Source organism: Pinus tabuliformis, chromosome 6, assembly GCF_031772625.1.
Source record: "Pinus tabuliformis cultivar Carrire ecotype Pingquan chromosome 6, CPIR1, whole genome shotgun sequence".
Classification (NCBI taxonomy): Eukaryota; Viridiplantae; Streptophyta; class Pinopsida; order Pinales; family Pinaceae; genus Pinus; species Pinus tabuliformis.
Genome location: NC_142292.1, coordinates 33,589,839 through 33,613,585, shown reverse-complemented (window position 1 = coordinate 33,613,585; position 23,747 = coordinate 33,589,839). Strand labels below are relative to the sequence as shown.

The window sequence follows — 23,747 nt, the reverse complement described above, 5'->3', positions numbered from 1 at the left end:
TAAGAAGAGAATTCTCTACAGCTAGAACTCCTCAGCAAAATGGAGTAGTGGAAAGAATGAACAGAACAGTCCAACAAATGGCTCGTGCTATGCTTGATGAGTCTGGAACTCTCGCAACTTTCTGGGGTGAAGCTGCATATGCTGTGGTTGTTATTCTCAACAAAACAAATGTCCAGGTGAACAGCACTCAAACTCCTCATGAGCTCTGGTATGGTGAGACTCCTTCAGTAAAGCACTTCAAAATCTTTGGGAGCAAATGCTATATTAAGAATACTGATGAGAAACTTGGCAAACTTGATCCTAGAGCAGATGAAGGCATTCTTCTTGGTTATTCTCCACACAGCAAAGCATACAAGTGCTACAATAAAACACTTGGAAGAATTGTTAACAGCATTGATGTAGTGGTTGATGAGAAGGGATACATTCCTAGGCAAGTAAATCATGAAGATATCGAAGAAGATGAAGACTACCCTCAAAGACAGAACGATGAAGAAGAAGAATCTCAAGAAGAACCAAAAGAGCAGATAAGGATAGAAGAGAAGACTCCATCCAGATATGTTCAAAAGAATCATCCAGAATCTCAGATTTTGGGGCAGAAAGAAGCAGGTGTACAAACAAGAAGAACAGTTGCAGAAGCTTCAAGCTATTTGGCATTACTCTCTTCCACTGAACCACAAAATGTGAAAGAGGCATGCAAAGATGAATGTTGGGTGAAAGCAATGGATGAAGAACTTGAGCAGATCGAAAAGAACAACACTTGGGAGCTGGTTCCTAGACCAAAGGATAAGAATGTTATAGGGACAAAATGGGTTTTCAAAAATAAATTGAATGAAAATGGAGAAGTAATTAGAAACAAGGCCAGACTTGTTTGTAAAGGGTATGCGCAGCAATAAGGAATAGATTTTGAAGAAACCTTTGCTCCTGTTGCAAGACTTGAGGCCACTCGAATGTTCCTTGCTCTCTCAAGCTTTCAAAACTTCAAAGTATTTCAAATGGACGTGAAATCAGCCTTTTTGAATGGAGACTTGGAAGAAGAAGTATACATTGAGCAGCCAGATGGTTTCATTCTTGGAAATGATCCAAATCTTGTATGCAGATTGAAAAAGGCTCTCTATGGGCTCAAACAAGCTCCAAGGGCTTGGTACTATCGTTTGGACAAATATCTTCATCAACAAGGTTTTTCAAAAGGATCAGCAGACAGCAATCTTTATATAAAAATTGAAAATGACAAATTGCTAATACTTGTTGTGTATGTAGATGACATTATCTTTGGCAGCAATGAAGAAGCTATGAGTCAATGCTTTGCCTTGGTGATGCAAAAAGAATTCGAAATGTCTTTGCTGGGAGAACTGACATATTTCCTTGGTTTGCAAATCCAACAAAAAGAAGGAGGGATCTTTTTGTCTCAAACCAAGTATCTCAAGCAGATTTTGAAGAAATATGGCATGGAAGATGCAAAACCAGTATGTACACCCATGGTCACAGGATGTAGCCTCAGTGCAAATGATGAATCAGCAGCAGTGCATCAACCAACCTACAGATCTATGATTGGAAGTCTACTTTATTTGACAGGTACCCGACCAGACATCATGCATGCAGTGGGAATAGTTGGAAGATTTCAAGCAAATCCGAAGGAAACTCATCTTAAGGCAGTGAAGAGAATCTTTAAATATCTTCAAGGGACTCAAAATTATGGCTTATGGTATCCTAGAGATACAGATCTCACACTTCATGCTTATACAGATGCAGATTGGGCAGGAAGCGTGGATGACAGGAAGAGCACAAGTGGTGGTGCGTTCTTTATGGGTTCCAGATTAGTATCTTGGTTCAGCAAGAAACAGAGTTCGATTGCCTTGTCTACAGCTGAAGCAGAATATGTTGCTGTTGCATCTTGCTGCACTCAACTCCTTTGGATGATGCAGACCTTGCAGGACTTTCAAATCACTTGTACACCACCTATCTCCATCTTATGTGATAACACAAGTGCAATCAGCATTTCAAAGAACCCAGTCATGCATTCAAAGACTAAGCACATACCGATCAAGTATCATTTTCTCCGAGTACTTGAACAAAAGGTCAAGTTGGAGTATGTTCCTTCTAAGGAACAAGTTGCTGATATACTCACCAAACCATTGCCCAGGGAGACCTTTGAATACGTCAGGCAAAAGCTGGGGGTTGTTGATGCATCATCTTGTTGAATCTCTTCTGATAGTTGGTTGTATGCAAGGCTCATTTGGGGCATATGCGTACATGTGCTAGGTTGCGGATTGGTTGAAGATCGAATGGCACAAGTTCAGTGGGAGCATATAATGCATTGTTGGCATTATGGAGGTCGTACAGAAGAAAATCATGGATGTTGGTCTGAATATTGCTGCAATATGTCTCTATCTCTTTCATGGTGTTTGGTGGATTATGGTTCTTCTTTGCAGATCTGGTTCATATTCAGGGGGAGCATGTTCTTAGGGGGAGCATAACCCTTTGCCCTTGATGTCAAAGGGGGAGAATGACGTTGAAGTTTTTGAGGTTGCCATCAAGTCCAAAGGGGGAGATTGTTGGCATTATGATTCTGGTATGGCTCTATGTTACAGATGTTGTACTTGATGGCAACACCCTCAAGTGGCAATGCTCTGATCAGGCTCTCAAAATGTTGAAAATTAAGAGGTACGCAAGAGAATAGTTCAAAAGGTGCGTACACGCAGGTACGCCGTGAAGGGACTGCGACCAGACACGCAGGTCACCCGTTCAGAAGGTGCGTACCCCCAGTTCACTTACTTCAAGGCAGAGAAGCGCGTTCATGTGGGGTTTCCTATGTTTGGCCCGTGGTATTTAGCCCGCCGATTCTTGATTCTATGGTTTTGGCCCGTGGTATTGTTTTATATTATTATTATTATTATTGAGCCCCATGTCTTTGGGCCCCTTGTATTGGTTATCTATGGTATTGATCCATGATTTTAGGAGGAGCTTGCCTATATAAAGCAAAGGAGATCACTTGGCTAAGCATCTTTGCAAATTGAATATCTTAAGATCTGAAATATTGGGTTATTGTTTTAAAAGTTTGATCTATATAAAAGTGAAGTTGAAAGCGAATCTGTGAAGGGTGATCTCTCGAGCGCATGAACAGATCTGAGCATCTGACGATCTGTAGCACACTGGTGGACTGCCAATTTCGGCCCTAACCAGAGGTACGCAAGTGATTAACAGTGCAAGTGCGTGGGTACGCAGAGCAAAAGAAAGCGTAATGCGTGGGTACGCAGATCAGCAGAAGGCGCAGTGCGTGGGTACGCAGCGCGACAGAGGTTCAGGTGCGTGGGCACAGGGAAAGTACGCGGTGCTTCAGAAGCCACAGGTGCGTGGGTACGCGGCGCGATAGCATCTGTGGGTGCGTGGCTACAGTAGCAGTACGCGGCGCGATAGTATCTGTGGGTGCGTACCTACAGTAACAGTACGCAGAGTGATTGAAGAAACAGTGCGTGGGTACGCGGTGCGGCAGAAAGGTCTCTGCAGGTATACGCAGAGGTGCAGAAGGTGAAGTGCGTACGCTCGCAGGCCAGAAAAAGAAAAACTGCGTATCTGTCTTAAGATCTTTTGTTGGCTGACTTTTCTCTGTTGATAAGGTGTTCTGGGTTTAGTTTACTGTTATTGTTGATCTTGTTACTGCAGTTGACTGGGTGATTTACTTGTACTTGATGATCTCTTGATGTTTATGGATCCAGTTTGAAAATTTATGAAAAGTGATCCTTGAAAGAAAAGAAGTAGGGGGTTGTAGCTCCCTTCCAGGAGAGACTGGAAAACGAGAGAGTTGTAGCTCTCTACAGGTTGCAGCCTGCGTTCTGGTAAAGGACTGCACCAGTACAAAACCATTGTAAAAGGAGTTTCTAATTTGAAAGAAGATAGAGACATATTGCAGCAGGTGGTTTTCACCCACATTGGGTTTCCACCTTACATCTGGTGTTCTTTGGTGTGACTATCTGTTTTCTTTGTTCATGCTCATTATTTTATGGTACTGACATGCAAAAATAATTCAAAGTATAAATAATAAAGATTTATTAAAAGAACTTGATAATACTGATTCACCCCCCTCTCAGTATTATTTCCAACAATGTAGCTTTAGCTCTTAAATGGATTTGGCAATGCGCTTGTTGTTTCGACTGATATATTGCTTGAATGCTTTGGAATTGATGGTTAATCATCTCCTTTCACAAAACACAAACAATTTTGTATCTCAACAACCAAAATATTCTCCACGTCAACATTGAAAAGTTCCCACAACAATCTACAAGGACAAAGAGAAAGCTTCCCACTCCCAACCATTCAATTACAATCCTAAAACCACTTTATGGGTAATAAATCATTTTTGGTTTTTGCTCTTAGTTTATGTAGTGTCCATAATGCAATGAGTTTGGCACATGTTTCTACAAAAATGGCACTCATTATTCAAATTCATTCTTAGCATCACAAGACTGGAGAATTTTATAACTGTTCTAATTCACATGAACTATTGGTTTTAGGATATTTAAATTTTCGACGCGAGCTAAGTTGAAGTTTTTCTTTGCCTAATGTAATTTTCAGGTTTAAGTATGCTTCTAATGTAAAATTTTTTGTGTTTTTACAATTTAAATATGCGTCTAATGTAATACTTTGAGTGTTTTTATATTTTATTAATTTGACTATGACAATCGTTCCTACACAAGTGATCCAATGGTGACTTAACATTTTTCGTAGGATTTTTTTCATCAAATGTAAAGTTGAGAATGAAGTATAATTCTGGCTATTAAAAATTCAGTACAATTGCTTAAAAAAAAAATATGTGCCATCAGATTGAACCGCTTAGGACACACATAAATCAAATATTGGAACACCATAGTTCATAGCTTGTGGGGTAAAACTCTCATGGGGAAATAGTGCATGAGGCTTGGGCAACCTATTAAAGAGGGAAATAATGCATGATACTTGGGTAACTTATTATGGACCATTTAGGTATTGAATCATGAATAAAATAATTGGGGAATTATAAAGTTTAAAATGAACTTTTGAAAGTAAATAATAAAAAAGAGTTGATTTTTAAGGAATTAAATTTCACATCCAACGAGTACCCCTCTTCATATTTCTGAGTAGCCCTACATTGAAAAAATTGAACACATTTTTTGGAATGTATTTTTAAATTTTTTTCCTAATGTGGGTCTATCTAGAATTTAAAATGGATGTAGAATTTAATTCTGCATTTAATGGGTATGTGCACTTGACATTTGAGTAAATCTACAAGGAAATTAGCAAAAAATACAATAAAAAATTAGTTTTATGTTTTTCCTTTAAAATATTCTCCTCTAGGGATGACATTATCATCTTGAATCGCATTGGTTCTTTTTTTAAGTATGTTTTTTGTTTGGAAACCCATTTTTGATCTCAAAATTCCCCTAATAGTTGTTAATATAAAGAATATGTATGATTTAGTGTTGCGAAAATCGCAATTTTTCCGAAACAAACAAACAAACAAACAAATCTTGATTTTTTTCCCCATTTTTTGCCCCTTTTTTCGGATTACAGACCCTCGCATATTTAATCCCGATCACGATTTTTCGCAACATTGGAACTAAGTGTTCAATTATTTCTCAGTTTTTCGAAGTTCACATAGAGCAGAGATACCTCTATGAGCAACGTTCAGTGTTCCACTTAATTTTCAGTTTTTCAGCGTTCTTGGAAAGATACCTCTTTTGGTCGAAGATCTGAGACCACAATAAGAAACTTTTGATCCCCGAAAGAATCTAGGTTAATCAGAAATTTGATTCCTACTCTAATCCCATTTCTCAATCATTTAAATAATGAAGCTCACTATAAATCCTGGAGACGGATACTTGTGCATAATTTTATGACATGTTCTTCGAGAAACCGTGCTGCACTCTCTCAAGTTCAGTAATTCTGGGAATACACTGCCTCTGCACAAATAGTATGTTGTATTAAAAAAAATTACGTACAATTCCCTTCTGTTTATATAAAACATAATCAAGGAACCCATTATTTTACAATAAAGAAGATATTCACTCTCAGCACCTTAGCCGCAGATTCTATTGTAATTTTAGAGTCCTGCATAAGTAGCTTTTATTATATTTCGTCTCCATATTATGAGCGTTGAACTAGAATGTTTCTCACCTAAAAGCCCCTGCTTGTGTGAATGGGCAAAGAATGGAGAGCACTCTCCACCGCATCTCGAGTAAACAGCATACAGCATACCTAAAGCTCATCTTAAAAGTAAAAAACACCTACAACCATTATTCTCCCCCTCACATACACATCGAAGACCAATTCATGCACAGAGACAACTAAACAGCACAAAGTTGATTTGCATTGCATGCCTGAATGCACTGTACCCACATTTACAGATAGCATCCGAGTAAACTAAACTAAAAGTCATGAGGAAATCTAAGGGATGCCTCCCCACATTCACAGATAGCATCCTAGTAAACTAAACTAATGTGTCTAATCCTAAAGGATTTGAACTAAGCACTTACTCGCACAGAACTAGCCAAATACCCAATCCTAAAGGATTTGAACCAAGCACTTACTCGCACAGAACTAGCCAAATACTCAATAATATTGGCAACCAGTGGAGCTAACTCTTTGTGTTATATAAATCACGTGGATTGCAAAAACTTTGTTACAATTTAATGATGCACATAAACACCGTTGACTGCCTGAAGTCACCTTTATTCAAAATATGGTCCCATTGGATTGTTCCAATATGCATCTTCATACATACCAGTCCATGGGATTGACCGTTTCCTCTGTGCTATTGATCAAGTATGGCATGTCTACACCAGTCCCACTGGTTGCTTCTGTACACTTCTGTTTAATATGTGGTCATATTTGGTAGATATAATTTCTTCATTTCTTCCCACAGTCCTGCTTTCTTTTGCCTACCACCCAAGTATATAAGATTCGAAGGGAGGACTGGAATTGTCGAGATATGAGCTACATGCCTTTCTAAACAGAAAACCATGCCAGGATAGATAATGTTTATATATTAAGATGATCCATGTCATGAACCTTTTCAGTAAAAACAATATAAAGAAATATACATTTACAATGGTTCCAGTGCAATTGCCACCTGGTTTTAGTACCAACATTCAAATTGATGTCAAATAGAATCTCTGATGGACAGGATTGATAATATCAACCAAATTGTGTTACCAACAAAAAAGCTTGTGCATTCCTAAGACTTCAGGATCTTGTAGCATTTATGACTGTCGGTATGCTATAAACATCATCATCTTCCCACACATCATCTAGGCCAGTTGTGCGGAGCCCATCCTCTTCATCTGATGACAAAAGTGAGGATCCCATCCAGGAGTTGAATGCTGCATTAATGCGCCTCTCCAACTCAACTTGTGATAATTGTGTTGGAGCCTCAAGCATCTCAAAACCTACTGTGAGGCTGCCATAAGGTTCACCTTCATCAAGAATGACAGTTGCCTTGTGCCTTAAGAAAAATGGAGTGCCTCCAAATAAGAAGACAAGGCCCCAACACATAACTTCATAGCACCAGAATAATATACTAGATCAATCACTTTCTTGAGTGAGGATAGTTGGCCCAAGAAGCAGTGCACAAAATGCAAAAATCACTGCAAAAACAACATTGAGTATTGCAAGACAACGGACACCACCTGCAATTAAGATTGAAGTCGAAGGATCTGAGATTCCTACCATATTTGGAGAACCATTTCTTGAAGAGACAAGAAAAGTTAAGCATGTACAAATGTTGTATATTTTGAGCTAAAGAATACAAACAAACAGCTTTATAACAACTTTCCTCAAGAAATTGAACTAGAAACATCAGCAGCTAAGTGAATTTAAAAGAACATATATAATTTTCATTCAGGTCTACTTGAATCCACATCATTTTCATATTGCTGGACAAGTATATTACACATTAGACATGTCCAAGTTTAACATCATTTATGATTTCACGTATAACCTATTAACCTGCCTTCGTAGACATTATTAGATACTAAAGTTGCTCAAATATAAGAGGAACAGCAAAAAATATGGGAAGTATTAGTATTAGATGTCCAAATTCCAGAGTTCTGGGAATATAAACACCAGCAAGTGTTTTTAGTTGAAAATCCTACAATACTGCAACTTACAACAGCTAAGATTTTCAGATTTACCAAGAAACAGACAAGAAGCCACATATAACACAATACCGAAAGTAAAGTTTGCCTCTCTTCATAAAATAGCCACTCAATCAATTAAAACAGAGAACAAAAGCGAGAAATAAACTGGAAACATACCCCACAAGATCTAAACTATAATGTTATCTAATGAGATTAATGTTTTAAAATCCACCAATACAAACTACTTTCTTCATTTGAAGAAAGATGTAAATTATAATGTTATCTAATGAGATTAATGTTTTAAAATCCACCAATACAAACTACTCTCTTCATTTGAAGAAAGATGGCCTGCAGAGGAAAAATTAACATAAAAGGCACTGCACTGTTACCCACCCAAGTGGGTAGGTAACCCCAAAAAATTTTCTCCTATTTGTTCAGCTTGCCAGGCAGTGTCGCTGTGATGATAACTAGCCTCAAAGGCCTTCCACCCATACTTCATTCAGTGCTTTATCAAAGATTACATCTAGCCTACTCATCAGATGAAAGTGGGTCATTTACTAACCATTTTTCTAACCAAGTGCTTTCATTTAATGTTTACGGGCATTCTAGTATGAATTACAGGTTGAATTGTATGATAGACTGCTTTTGGTTGTATCCTTGTTTCCATGCTTCACCTTGGTAATTATCTTTTGCCCCTAGTCCAGTGTGACTTTCCTTGAAGCCTTTCTTTCCACTGTCCAGAAAGGGCACAAATAGGAGGCAGTAACTGATGTTGTGTGTCCATGATAATCCATACTTAACACTATCCATCTTTCCTTTATATCCATGTCCCATCATTGGGTTGATTGTTATTTTTCACTAGTACCGGTTCCCTGTTTTTCTCATCCTTGAGTATAGGCCCAAAAAAAATTCACTAGGAGGTTGATACAGCAAAAAGAAAAGAAAGAGCATGAGCCATAATGATAAAATGCAAAAGATTGGCTAGAATATAATAAAATGCATGGACAAAAGCCTAGACTAAGCTCTACCTCCCTCATGAGCCCCCACCCAATTCCTGGGTAATGAATGAGCTATCAAAGTGAAAAAAACTCTGAATATCCCAACCCCAATGAGAAATAAACCGCCTCATCTTATAAGGGTCAATCATGCATAAAAAAAGCTTGTAACCAAAGCTATGTAACAAAAAAAAAACCTTGAAGAAAAAGGCACACAAGACGGGTGGTGAAGAAGTGACAAAGCAGCAGCTCAAACCAGGTAAATAGTGGAGGCTTTAAACAATAAGAACACCTGCACACTAAAGACACTGCTTGGCATTCGACAAAGGATTTTCTTTCACTATCTGCCTTATCATGCTTTGAGGACAAAGCATCCAAGGGAGGGGGAATGTAATGTCCTCTTCTAATTAATTTGCCCAAGAGAGGACAAAATCCTATCCAACCCTCTAGACTACAATCATTTCTAAAGGGGGTTACCCATTATTTGATGTTATTGGGGTAACCTTGAATAATTTGAAGTAATTGAGGGAAAACTTGTGATTAAAGCCATATTTGGGGAAAAATGGAAGGAAACTTGTTAGCCAAAGGGAATCTAAATATATTAAAAAAGAGAGAGGAGAATCTTTTCTCATCGTGGATTGTTGATCTTTCTGATTTGTGAGCTGAGGCTCTTGAGGGTTTTAAGACCCCTTTTCTCTCTTTGCTCCACTTAGATTAATTTCTGATGCGTCATTCATCTATCTGTGGCAACAAGGGTTTTGTGGAACAATATGTGGCATTAACTGGGCAGCAAAGGGCAGCAAAGAACTCTTTTGTAGGTCTGTCTGGGCCAGTTCCTGAAGGCAGCAGCCTATCTCAGGGAGTTTTCTGTGGCAGCATTCAGTGGCAGCATAGGCTCCTGACTCTCTGAGATATTATCCTGGGCAGTCAAGGTATGAAAACCGCTGATCTGAGATAGCGAGGGTGTGAGAAACCCTACTGTGGCTGTCTGCCATTTCTGTAGCATTTTCATGGAAGTGGTCGCTCTTTAAGGTCATATCTGGGCAGCGAATCATCCCCTGTGCCATTATTTGAGGCTAACAGTGGCAGCGCAGGAGCCTGAGGCATAACTAAGGCAACCATCAATCTAAGAAGCCTTCTTTGAGACAGCAAGGTCCCACTGAAGCTCTGTCATCAGATACTGACTACCCCTGCAGCGTTACTTGTAGCAGCAGATCCTTTTTGAAGGATAAATTAGGCAGCAGACCCTTGCCAAGGGATCAATCATGGCAGCAGATCCTTTCTGAGGGTCAACTGTGACAGTGAATCCTTGCTGGAAGGTCAATTGAGGTAGCAAATCCATCTGAGGGTCAATTGTGGAAGCGAAATCCCTTCCAAGACTGGCCTGGGGCAGCGAAGCCTATTAGGGCACCTGTGGATAAGCAGCAAGGTATAATTAGGGTGTTTATTGCTAAGTTACCAGGATCCGGATATCGATACGGATCTGCTAGTTTTTTGAAAAACCAAGATCTGGATACAGTAGGTAAACGGCGAGTATAAATATATTTTTAAAAATAAAAATTACATAAAAATAAATAATTGGTAAATTTAATGATGAATTATATATAATTTTTTAATCATATAATTTTTCATATATATATATAATTGGAAACTTATAAATATAAACAGTAAAACATAATTGTTAAACTTAATGATGAATTTTATATATATTTTTAATTATATAATTTTTCATATATATAATAATTGGAAACAACTTCTATAAATGTATAACTTTTTAACTATATAATTTATGTAATTTTTAATAAACTGCCATTTTCACACGGGTATCCATGATTTCGTTGAATACAATTGCTCATGCTGAAAGCTCCGATCTTTGTGCGATCCCCACCGAACAGCCGAAATGTGTGTATCGAGTGTCTTTAAAAAGGAAATTGCGACAATGAAATGTTGAATAGTTACTAATTACATATAATAAGTATTATATAATAATACCGGCATCGCTCTCAGGTTTGGTGGGTCAGTCACGCTGGCGACTTGACTACAATTGCGGGTATCCATGATTTCGTTGAATACAGTTGCTCACGCTGGTTTGGTTTGGTGGGTCATCTCTGTGCTTAACCCCTTCTCTTCATTGCATGCCATTCCTGCCGCCTTTATCGCGGCTTTGTCCTGTGCCCCTCTCCCCGTTGTTTTATTGAAATGTGACAAGTGCTAGGGGATTAGAACAACACCCCGCATGCGAAATACAAAATGTTCATTGTAACATGCAAAAAATGCTCGCTGATACAGACAGATCTTGGGCAGATCCCAATGGATCTGGATCCGAATCCGTTTCTGAATCGGGGATCCGCAGATCCAGCCCCCAAGCATGACGGATCCGGTAACATAGGTTTATTAAGGCAGCAAGGAGAACTGATGATCTTGAGAGTTGAATAAGCCAAATGCACAGTTTGTGGAGAGGATTAACTAGTGTCATAACCCTTGCGTAAATGTCTGGTGCATTCAAAGAAGAGAGCCGGAGGTAGAGGAGGAGGAGCAGGGTCAGGAGGCAACGCAGGGGAAGGATGAGGAGGAGGTGACACCATCTAGGATGGGCTGTAGCAGAGGACAGAGGCCACCTCATTTTTTTGCTTCTAGAGGACGACAGAGTCCATTTGTAGCCCCAGGGACAAGGCCTTCTTCCTCTAGAGGAAAAGGCAAAACCATGCCCTAATCCCATAAAAGGGGCATTGGATCTCAGTGACCGATTACTTTATGACATGTAGATGACTCATGACATACATTTATTATATTTTTTGTTGATATTTTGACTCTTAAGAGTTGACATTGAGTCAGGACTTGATTCACTATTTTGATATGTGATGTAGCACTAGACTTCTTATACGTATTATATATTAGCTTTATTTTCAGGTTTAAGTGGAAATGAATTTATTTGATGTTGTGGATACTTTAGATGCTAAAAGAATTTTTTTTAAATGAATATTTGGTATTTTTTTAATTTTGCCGAGTTTTTGCCAATTTTTTCAAAAACCTCCCGACTTTGACAATTTTTTCAATTCTTGACCCTTGCCGATTTATTCCTGAGGTCAACTTTTTCCACATTGGTATTGACTTATATGTTCCATGGATTCGCTGGGCAATTAGCACTATGATGTTGGGTTTGATGTATTGATGAAAGAATTGAAACTGCTAAATGATACATTGCCCCACTGAGATTACTGTACTGCTGGGATTTACCATATTGTCAATGAAAAGATTGAAATTATTGAATGATACATGCTCTGCAGAAATTACTAAGGAATAGTACTGCTCACTGAAAAATACAACAATTATGTTGAATTAAATTGTAGACTGCAGGAAGAAATTTATTTGCTACAGGAAACCCTAGGGAAAAATCACCCTAGATCACTAAAGTCTTACACATTTTTCTCTCGAAGTCTATGAATGCTGTCCAATCTGTCACAATTCCTTACACTAAGTCTGTAAATAGTACTTGCAATCACTTGAAGTACAGCTTAAATGAAAGCCATTTCCATTTGGCAATTACCAACTTTAAATTCTCAAAACAATCAAAAGCAGAGCACAGTCACATTTACCCATCAAGATCTAAATACAAGCACTAATATAGACAAGAGCATGTTTATTCATTTGCATGTAAAACTGCTATGTAGCTGTCCTATTGAGGGAGTTCTGAAGATTACCTGTCCTAGAGGAAGCTATGAGAAGATGACCTATTCTATATGTTATAGCCGTAGTCTAACGAGGCATCATTTTTGCCCAGAAAACAATGGAAATTCCGGCACGATATTGATAAAATCCGGAAAAAAATTTGGAAATCCAGGTTACAGCTGTCCAGCTTCAAGATTTTGGTTGCCCCAGGGGTTTTTGATGGTGCTTAATCCATTTCCACCATCAAAAACACCATTCAGACACTCCTACTGTTATATTTTGAAAAAACAAATGGCCAGATTCCAGCAATTTTTTACCATCCAGGCAAAATTGACGCCTCGGTAGACAACGACTTATGTTATATGCTTTCAGTACCTTTACTGTCATGTGCCTATAATTCAACTTTCAAGGTGTATATCGTCTATCTTCTGTTGACTGCTGTTTTTAGATTCCCGAATCCATTTCCATTTTGAATGTTGACTTCAGAACATCAGAGTTAAATGCCTTTTAATTTTAGGCAGAGAACAACTAACGTGTGTTTCAACTTATTGGTCTGATACAGTTATGAAATTTCCAGTAGACACCACTACCAGGGATGTGAGTGTTGTAAGGTCAAAACTGTTTTAGTAGTGGTTGCTGTCTTTATACAAGTTACCTCTAATTTGCAGGCTTTTAAACATAAAGGTTCTAGATCATGTAAACCAGGATAGACAGGAACTTGTAATATAATGATGATTATTGATATGTATGTCTGTTTAGTATTTACATACAGCAACTTACCCCGCTTAGATGTGCAGTAATTATTCTCCACAATCTTCAAGCATCCATGTCTTTGTGGAGCAGAATATGCAACAGCAATCCCTGCAACAAGGCATCATTTAAGAAAGAATTAGCTGCATGCCTTTTTGTGCATGTACAGATCGAAAAGATAGAAAAACATTAGTCCTCAATTATAAATATACACTATAAAATGCCAGAAAAAAACACCTTCAATGAGTATCCACAAAAACCATGAAAGTAAGATCTCACACAACTTTGCCATAAGTCCTATGCAGTTTCCCTTGCACCTGGCAATCACTCATAAACTGACATTAACTGCAGCCAGCTGCCGGGAAGATTTATGTGGTCACAGAAAACTATAAGGGTTTCCAGTACAAAGTCATGAAAGAGCAATATCGAGTTGAATGTAGACACCTGAGACACCTAAATGTCTGTCCATTGAAAAAGCCCAAAACCTATATTTCAGAGGCTGCTGAGGATATCACAAAAACTTTGCATAGATGTTCATGTTTCAAGGGGAAATTTTACCACCATATAGTAACTTGAGACCTCCAATCTAGAGAGGGAATATATTGTGAAATGTTTACAAAAGCTTCAATAGAGTAAGAGCCAGTGTCTAACAGGAATATAACCAGATTGTAGGATGGAAACATTATTGAAGATCTCATTTTAAATATGCAATTTATAACTTTAAAAATTTATTAAAAAAGGCTACCCAAAGCAGATAATTATTTCTCATCAGAAAGAGTAAATAAAAGAGATGAGAACAGATTCTTTCAATTACAACACTGAAAATATAAATTAGAGGATCCTTCAAGCTGTCATGTAGATCACTTGGCAATAGTGTACTGTAAAGGGACTCCATACAACGTCGCTGGTTCAAACCTCACGTAACCTCTATGCCATGCATGGGAGGTGTGCAGTGCACCTAGAGGTTAGAGAAGTAGCAGTCAGAATCAACCCCATGTCACACGAGAATGAGCCTGGCTTAGTGGCTGATTATTGACACAATATTATAGTAATAATGTGTTTAACAGAAATAACTAGGTATATGTTCATTTGCATAAATTAAGAGCATTCAATGTTAATATTTATAAGGTCCAATAGAAGAATAAATGGAACCAAATCGCACCCAAATTCTGAAATAACATCCTCCTCACAAGTGTGCTAGAGAGAGATCGGTCTAGTGTACTTGAGAGAAGCACCAGCGCTGAAAAAAAAATATACAAGTGCACCTAAGACAAAGATGCCAATCACAAGACAGAATGCCAAAATAAAGAACCCTCAGGCTTGTGCTGCATGAAATGCCTCCCGGGGCAGCATAACAGTATCCAAAAGATACCAAAACTAGGCCAAAACGCCGCCAGCTCTACCGTACATCATTTCAATTCCGAAACACCAAATGGTGTGACCGCTGATCTTTCGAGGGGAAACCACGACATTTCTTTAGAGGGGAAACCACGACATTTCGGTGATTTAACTCACTCTTTCAGGCCCGCTCATGCGGCCAAGAAGGGTGCAGCTCCCTTCTATGGCCCAAAAACACTTAATTTTGTTGAAATTTCCATGCCCTCTAGGTCTGGTATGTACCTTAGATAGGAACACAACACACTAGAGAGGCCCAACACAAAAGCGATTTGCACAGCAGAAATATATCAGCAGTGAAATCGATAAAGTGCACAAGTTTTGTGAGCCCAAAACTCGTTTCTCATTAGTCCATCAATAAGAAAACATTAGGGCTCCCATACCAGGGATCATGGCCCTTTATGAAACCTAATACAAACTAGTATACATAGTACACAATAAAATACACAGTCTGTCTTTTGACTGATCTATGGCTTGAGATCTGATCCTTTAGATATTCAATATGTCCAATAAAACATAGAGACAAACCGTGACTTACTTGTTGATGGCAGTCCTTTGCAGTCAGCTCCTTCAGTCCTCTTGTCCACTGCTTCTTGCTATACTTTGCCCCCAACATTCACACAGTGATCAGCTCTCTTTAGATCACTATCAATCTTGCTGCCCTCTTCGCAGACTTCAAGAACAGCTCCTCATATCTGGGTTTATCTCTTCAGCCCACTCACTCAGTGATCCAGATCCACTACTCAGACATCATCCTGAGGCACTTAGACTTTCTGATCACAGAGCTGAGGCTTCTCGGCCTCCTTCTCTGTTTGCGCCTAGCCTCAGAACAGACCCTTTGCGGCCCTAACCAGCCTACCTGTGCCTATCTGTGCCCTCAGCGAGGTCTTCTTGCCCTCAGCTATTCTATAAAACTCAGAACAGACCCTCTAATGGTTTATTACCGACCTCGGCCAACCTTCCTAAGCACAGATCTGCCCTCGGCCTTTCCGTCCAAGCCTTCTGCTGCTGCTAAAACAGCCCTTAACCTCCGATCCAGCCCTCTTCCAGCAAAAGTTAACACTTTCCTGCCTCTGTTCTGCCCTTGATCTGCTACAACCAGCTCTGTCCAGCACTCTGCCATACTCGTTGGGCTAAAACACCTGCGGCTGGCCCTTTATATCTCTGAGGCTGCCTTAGAAACCACAAGACAGACCTGTGGTTGGGCTTACTAGGCCACAAACAAGTCTCACACTAAAAGAACAGGGCCTCGGCCCCCTTCTCCAACCCACAGGCTGCCCTTGCTAGGGTTCCGCACCTCCAAACCAGTCACAAATTTGCTCCAACCAAACTTAGCTCACTCTTGCTTAGCAGATCCACAGCTCGACATCTTGGACAAACTTGTTTTCATGCTCCTATGGCTTCTCTTGGGCAGATCTTGGCCTCCATGAACAGAACTTGGCCCTCTCTAGGGCTCTTTCACTCAACACCGTTATCGTTCACAATTTGTGTCTAGGCCTCTCCTTTGGCATCTTATTTGTACTTTTGTGTGAGTGATTCTGGGGATTTTCCTTGTCCATCAAGAAACCCTTATTTTACCACTCAACAACAAATTAGATTAAATAATTAATTAACTTGGGTGTCAAGCCCACAACTTTGGGTTAAAACCTCAACCACTTGGGTAACTTGCCCAACCAACTCCCTTTTCGTGGGTTTTCTCCACTCGGAAATACCTACTCAATTTCAACAAATTTAACCTTTTTCATATACTCTATTTCACTCCTAAGCAAATTTCATTTTTTTTTTTAAATTACAAGTGGACCTCATAAAGATTGAGATGTGGGTACAGAATGTCCAAACTTAGAGCTCTCTCTTGCTGCTCTTGATATTACTGGCGATGCAAGTGAAAGTACTAGTAGAGTTGCCTCTTTTGTTGAACAAGCATCATGTTTTATTTCTATTGATGAGGATGAGAATTGTTATGACTAATGATATGTAATTAGTAATTTTCTTTAGCTCATATTTTAGTTCATTATTAGCACATACAGCCTCATGTATAAAGGCTAATTTTGGATTTTTGCATCACGTAATCATCTATGTGAGTTAATATAGACTTGGTCTTCCTTCCAAAATGCCATTTATGTGTCTCATTCTTTTTTTTTTTTTGCAACATAATGTGTTATTAACGTATTTGTAAATGTTTCACTTTCACCCAATGTTTGGGGTAACATTTCCATTTTTTGGGGGCTACATATCCAGTCATACTCATTTCAGATATTTCCAGACGTTTCCACATTTTGTGCAGCTTTACCTTAGGGCTTAGGCTAATAGCACTTTATCTTTCAGAAATTTCCAGACATTTCCACGTTTTGTGCTGCATAACCTTAGGCTAAAAAACTTATATATGATGTTTCACCCGATGTTTCAGGTAACGTTTCCATTTTTTGGGGGCCCACATATCCAGTCGTACCCATTTCGGAAATTGCCAGACGTTCCCATATTTTGTGCAGCTTAACCTTATGCTAATAGCAATTTATATTTCAGATCATGAAGATCACAAGATGAGATGATACAAAATGGAGCTTGATGGGCCCAAAAAACAAGGGCACACACCTGGAGGATTATTGAGCATACATATCATGTTTTGACTAGGTCAGTCTCAACCATACCTAGTAATACACAAAATGAAATAAAATATGGCCTTAGCAATAATAACAAGTACATTATTACATATGTATGAGCCATGGCCACACGTACAGATTACACCAATAATTCCAACGTTCAGGAACATTTCTACATCTACTGTAGAAATATCATAGGAATCAAAAATGTTCATATGCAAACTTTCATCCACGATTTTGATCAATGGAGTTAAGGGGTTTTTTAACTGATGTCATTGCGATTCAATGAGTTGTATCTTGTTATGTAATAATAAATAGTAACTAACTAATTGCCCTGAAAATCAGCTCAAGTTGTCATGAGTTAGACATGAGATCTCTCCACCGAAGTCAGGAAGGTCATAGATTCAACTATCTTGGTCCCTTTGGGGCAAGGTACTTGTAAATTAGGCACCAAAAGCTTAGCCCAGTTACCACCTGTTGGTGGAAATTAAATCTGAGAGGGTTTCCCATTCTTGGTTATAAGGAAAATGGTAATTAACTAATATAGTTAAAAGAATAATAAATAGTAATGTAGCTATAAATAGTTACAACCTTTAGTTCACTGACTGTGTGCATATACATTCCTCCTATCATTCCTCCGCGTTTAATACAAGTAGATATTTAATTTTCTGCTTAGTGTTCTACCAACTAGTAGCAACACAATTGATTGTCTGTGTATATATACAGTTACGTTTATGATATAGCAACATTTTTCAGCAAAGTTGGAGCAATATTCTCAAATATATAATAGGTACAATGACGATTAGTGGAGAAGTCCCCACAGAAGGGCGTAAAATGGTAAGTCAACTTAAAATTGTCATAACCTTTACTGGAAGGGCAAAATTGGGTTATTCAAATGGCATAGGAAAGATGAAAGGGAGGAGAATATGTATTTCAATTCTCTTTAAGTGGTTTTGGAGGATTAAGATTCATATACAAAGTGACGCAGAAAGCCTGCCTTGAAACTTAATCAGGAAATACCTACCCAATGCCACCCATAAAAAAACGACACCAGAGAAAGAGCCACTAGTCCTAGATGGAGATAACTCTTTAAATCACAGTTCATATCCACAGTAAGTAGGCTAGAGTCCTATGATAAGGTTATCAAAGTCAATATGGAGAACATGATGGAACGATTATCTCAAAGAATATATGGGATTTCTCAGAAAGTGGCTTCCTTGTGTAATATGCCTCCACAGCAACAACCAAACTACCATAAAACAAACACAAATTAATCAGGATCATCTAGCTCTGTTGACGCCACAAATCACTCACATTCCAATAGTACTAGTGGATTTAACTAAGCAACTTCATGGATCCACACACACAAGGCATTCCTTTACAGGGACCTCTGGGGTGTTCCTCACTATGTTATCTGAAACAGGATATTCAAAGCAACCTAAATGGAAATATAGGTGCAGAAAGCAAATAAACAGAACCAGAATTGGCAACTAACAATATGAATAAGCAAACATTTTTTGATATTCAGAATTGAATGAAATGTTCACTTGCCTCTTCAAAGGAGCAGCCTCCAACATAAACAGAGCTCCAAATGTAATAATATTCACTTTATAGTTTCTAATTGACCAAAACCCAAGCCGCATAGTGGCCCTATATTAATGAGGCCTCAACCACTAACTAGTGGAACTTCTTTAATGATGCCACTTACATTTATTGATTTCAAACTCTACTACTTCATGGCACCTTATTTAATAAAGATGGCCCGCAATACATTAAAAATTTGATCCACTAACCAAGGGAGTGAGGCTGGGACTGTAACATGCCATCGCTATTACAAAGCAGCCTTGTCCTCACAGCTGGAGATGAGGAATTGGAGGAGAATCTCTGCTGGTTCCCAAGCACCATATTCAGACTGTATATCCTTCCAATGTACCAAGCTTCCTAGATAGTGCGCTAGCAAAGACAACACTTATGTTTGCAAAATGACCTCAGGATGCAACCAAATGGAATCATCCTTGTCCAATACTGAGAAGCTGGTTTGAACTCTGCAATCACACCCGCACATGTTCTTCAAGCAGGACACAAGAAACACTAGGTAGAGCTTAGAATGGTAGGGAAAAGTCAATTTGTAAGCTACTAAATTATACATTTGAGTATAGTGTAGGGGCCACAAATCTTAGGAGCTAACATCCAGTGGCTCTTCTCCTTTAGGAGGTCTGCTAATAGGGTTGAGTCCACAACCCAATCACAATCTCTTGCCCAAGAAAATGGAAGTGAGGTGAGTTAGAGGATCATGCTTTGGGTGTAACAACAAACAATCCAAAGGACACAAGTGCCCAGAAACAAGATTGCTTGTGTCAGAAAAGAATGAGGAAGATGAGGAGGAAACTCATTCAGAGATTAAAGAACTAGTTGAATAACCATCAATGCAAGAAGTCTCGCACCATAATATCACATGCCTTAGCATGTCTCTCTGCTCCTCAAGCCCTTAAGATTGTTTGATACACCAAACATAGATTCATCTCAACCCAAGATCTATTAAGCACCAACAGGAGAGGAGTGTTTGAAGTTGTAGCATAACCAACGTGGCAAATGGACCATTGCTACAAGACAAAGGTCAAAATAAGACAAAAGCCCCTCACCTAGATAAAAGACTAAAAACTAGATCACAACCAATTTCCTTTAGGAACCAAAAAGACTTACACACAAATCATTGCTCAAATTTCTCTTCACTTTACAAAAATTACAGCTGTCTTGCAAGGGAGCAACATCAACCCAAAAAAACATCCACAATAACGTAGTGAAACTAACATTGCCAAATTAAGAAAACTCACTAAACAAATGTGTTTGCGTAGTACTAGTACTACAACCAATGTACTAATATTGGAACCAAAGCCAATAATATGTCCCAACAAAAATAACATTGAGATTTGGTAAGGAGAAACAGCCTTTCATGGTAACCATTTCCTACATCAGGCTTTACACACTACATAGCACCAAAGAAAATTCATCAAAAAGCGGTTGCTTCACAATGACCAAGTGCCAATGCACTAGGTACAGCAATTATGGGTTACGCAACCAATGTAACCACTTAGAACATGCTTATGTCAATGACATCTACGAATAACATGCTTATGTCAATGACATCTGGAAGACAAAACTACTTAATATAATCCATTCTAGTATGTTCAGAAAATCGGAATTTTCTAATGGTCTCAATGTCTTCTATCAGCAATAGCGTCACCCTCACTCTTCAACATGTGAAAACACAATTAAACCCCCATTGAGATTACTGAAAATCCCATACACCACCATAGAAGAAAAGCAAACCTTCCATGTTATGTTCTATCAAATCGGAGCTTCCTACATTGGTCTTAATGTCCTATCAGCATTAGAGTCACCGTCACTCTTCAACATGTTGTGAAAACACAATAAAACCCCTATTGAGATTACGAAAATGTCATCCCTCACCAAAGAAGAAAAACAAACCCTCCATATTATGTGCCAAAGGCACCTTGACTCATCTCCCAACCTAACCATAGTTCCCTCGCCATTCTTCCTTGTTGTGTATCTAACCCAACACTTTTGTTAGGCATTAGATTCTATGTAAGTGAGTTAACTTGCATGAGATCTCTTGGTTTTGTAATAATATTCTAGCCTTAGGCCTTGTAGTATCATATTTCAATAGTTGCAAAGAGTCACTTTCATATAATGAGGACCTCTCACTTTTTCTTAGATACTCAAACTTTAAGACAGGTTTCTACCTTTTTCGCTATAAATAAGGATTTCCTCTTTCCATCTTTTACCATTTTATTAATATAATCAACAAGTTTAATTGGAGAAGTCTTCCTCCATTGTCAAAATAGATCTTATCTTTCCATCTCTTACCATTTTATTAATATAATCGAGCTTAATTGGAGAAGTCTTCATCCATTGTCAAAATATGTAGGTGCGATCCAACATTGGGCGTTCAGGTTCCCTTTTATTTTTGTGGCTTAGATCTTTATTTTTGTTATTCTAATCTTTTTACTTCAACTTTGACTTGTGTTCTCATTGCAAAACAGAAGACTAGGATTAAGTCATTAACTGCCAAGTGCACCTGCGAACCTTTATATACTGTCAGTGTCACTAGAACAGGGAAAAATCTTATGAGTTGAGGAAGCAAAGCCTGTACAGCACTTGATTTCCTTTTTTCTGTAATTTTGCAAACAAAGCCTTGGTTTTTGGAAAAATTAATGATAATCAATGTTAACCTGGGTTTTCTTAAATGTTGAGGAAGGATTAAAAAAATCATGATCCGTATACATCTATATAGATCCTAAGAGGAAAGCTACCACAAATTCCTCAAGTTTTCATGCTATGTAAGCAGGGGTAGTCAGAGGAAGAGAAACATGAACCGTATTCAAGTTACACAACTGAGATCATCCATATCAACTTCAACTGGAAGCATCATATATAACAACATCCCTAAACAAATTATGAGAACACACTAACAAATTCAAAGACCCATCAACTTGTTGACATAAGGTGGTGAAAATCTTGCATTTGGTGGAAACGCATGGAGGACATGTTTTAAAAGTTAGAATACAATTGTAAGGGGAAAAAAGGCCAGAGAGAGAGATGGCTTACCTGCTAATAGATAAATGAAAATATTGCATTTGGTGGAAACGCATGGAGGACATCTTTTAAAAGTGAGAATACAATTATAAGGGGAAAAAAAGGCCAGAGAGAGATGGCTTACCTGCTAATAGATAAATTATAGAAACCCCAATTAATATGTTGGTGGGCAAGAACAGACCAAACCAAAAGTACTGGACTGCTTCTTCCTCCGTCAAGAGATAGGCAGCCGAGGGCAGTGCCTGAATCCGGCGCTTTTGACAGAAGGGGCGCTCTCCTTTTCCCGGGAAAACAACCACCAGCGCGAGCACTGCTGAAACAACTATCCCCACCCATATGATCGTGACGAACATCATGACGAGCGGTCTCTGGAGACGACCCCATACCTTCTCTTCTTCTCTGAGGCTTTCGTATTCGTCCTTGGGCATAAATGCCTGACGGAGCGCATCCCCCACAATAACCCCAGTCCGATTCATATTCATTTGTCCCTTCCACTCGATCGATCGATCAATTCACGCCTGCCTGTGTGTTTCAGATTTAGTGTATTTTATGACCATGTCTTGTGGGCGTCTAAATCCCAAAGCTACAGTTTGCACCAAAATTTCAAAGGGGAGTTCATAAATCTTTTACAAAATATCAATTTTATCCCTTTCTCCTCAGATTGATGAACCTTGTGCACGTGCCACAGAAAGAGAACACAGGAAGCTTCCCTGAAGCCGTGATGTATGGTTATACCTGTTATAAAACGGTTGGTGTTTAAAAATGTAGAAGATATATCTCGGACAGCGAAGTCGGTTGAACCCTCTCGAAAAGCGAACTTAGTTGAGCCCTCAACTACTAGTCAGTCCACAGCCTAACGGGAAAAATATATGACCAAATATTGGTTTTTATTAAATTTATATCATCAGAATTGCACGAATTGTTCAAGGACATCTTTTTTTTTTTTTTAATTCTTATTTCTCACGCTTCCACCATCAAAACAAAAAGTAAAGAAATTAGAAGGAAAATTGACATACACTTTCTAAGTAATTAATATAATTTATATTGAATTTTAAGTTTTGTGCGTATATGTTAAAATTTAAATTTCCAAGTTAGGTATCGTACACAGAATAATTGAAGTTAAAAATTTAAATTTCCAAGTTAGGTATCGTACACAGAATAATTGAAGTTAAATATCAGTTTTAAGAGTTATTTTGACGCAGTAAATACCTAATTCGTAACTATTTCCAAAAAATGATATTATTTAATTAACCCGGTAAAGTGCAATGCCATGTTCGATTTTTGGAAGGAATCAACAAATAGCAAGGGTAATTACTACGACGTGTGGAGCATACAGTGTATTAAATAATCACATCAAGCGAGCCCAGGTCACTTTGATGGTTTGGTACCTTCAACGATGGTAATGATGGCAAGGGCTAACGAGCCTGCTATCGGGCATTAAATGCTCGCTTCGCTGTAAGTTCGATAGCAATATAGCTTTCGGTGGGGACAGAGTGTTCGGAAATCATCGCACGCGTTTGTTTTATATGGCTATCAAGTTTGCAGTTAAGCGGGCATTTAATGCCCGACAGCAGGCTCGTTAGCCCTTTCCGGTAATGATAGCACCTCTTGAT

The 23,747-nt window shown here is 38.6% G+C and overlaps 1 protein-coding gene across 1 annotated transcript; it reads right to left on the bottom strand.

Annotated features, from left to right (window-relative positions):
• Positions 1–7,001: 7,001 nt before the first annotated feature.
• On the bottom strand, positions 7,002–22,960 carry LOC149257078 (uncharacterized). The gene is given in 3 exon segments (XM_089413579.1): positions 7,002–7,658; positions 13,553–13,633; positions 22,259–22,960. Coding segments are annotated over 3 exon segments (882 nt in total). The 5' UTR covers positions 22,617–22,960; the 3' UTR covers positions 7,002–7,215.
• Between the last annotated feature and the right edge of the window lie 787 nt (positions 22,961–23,747).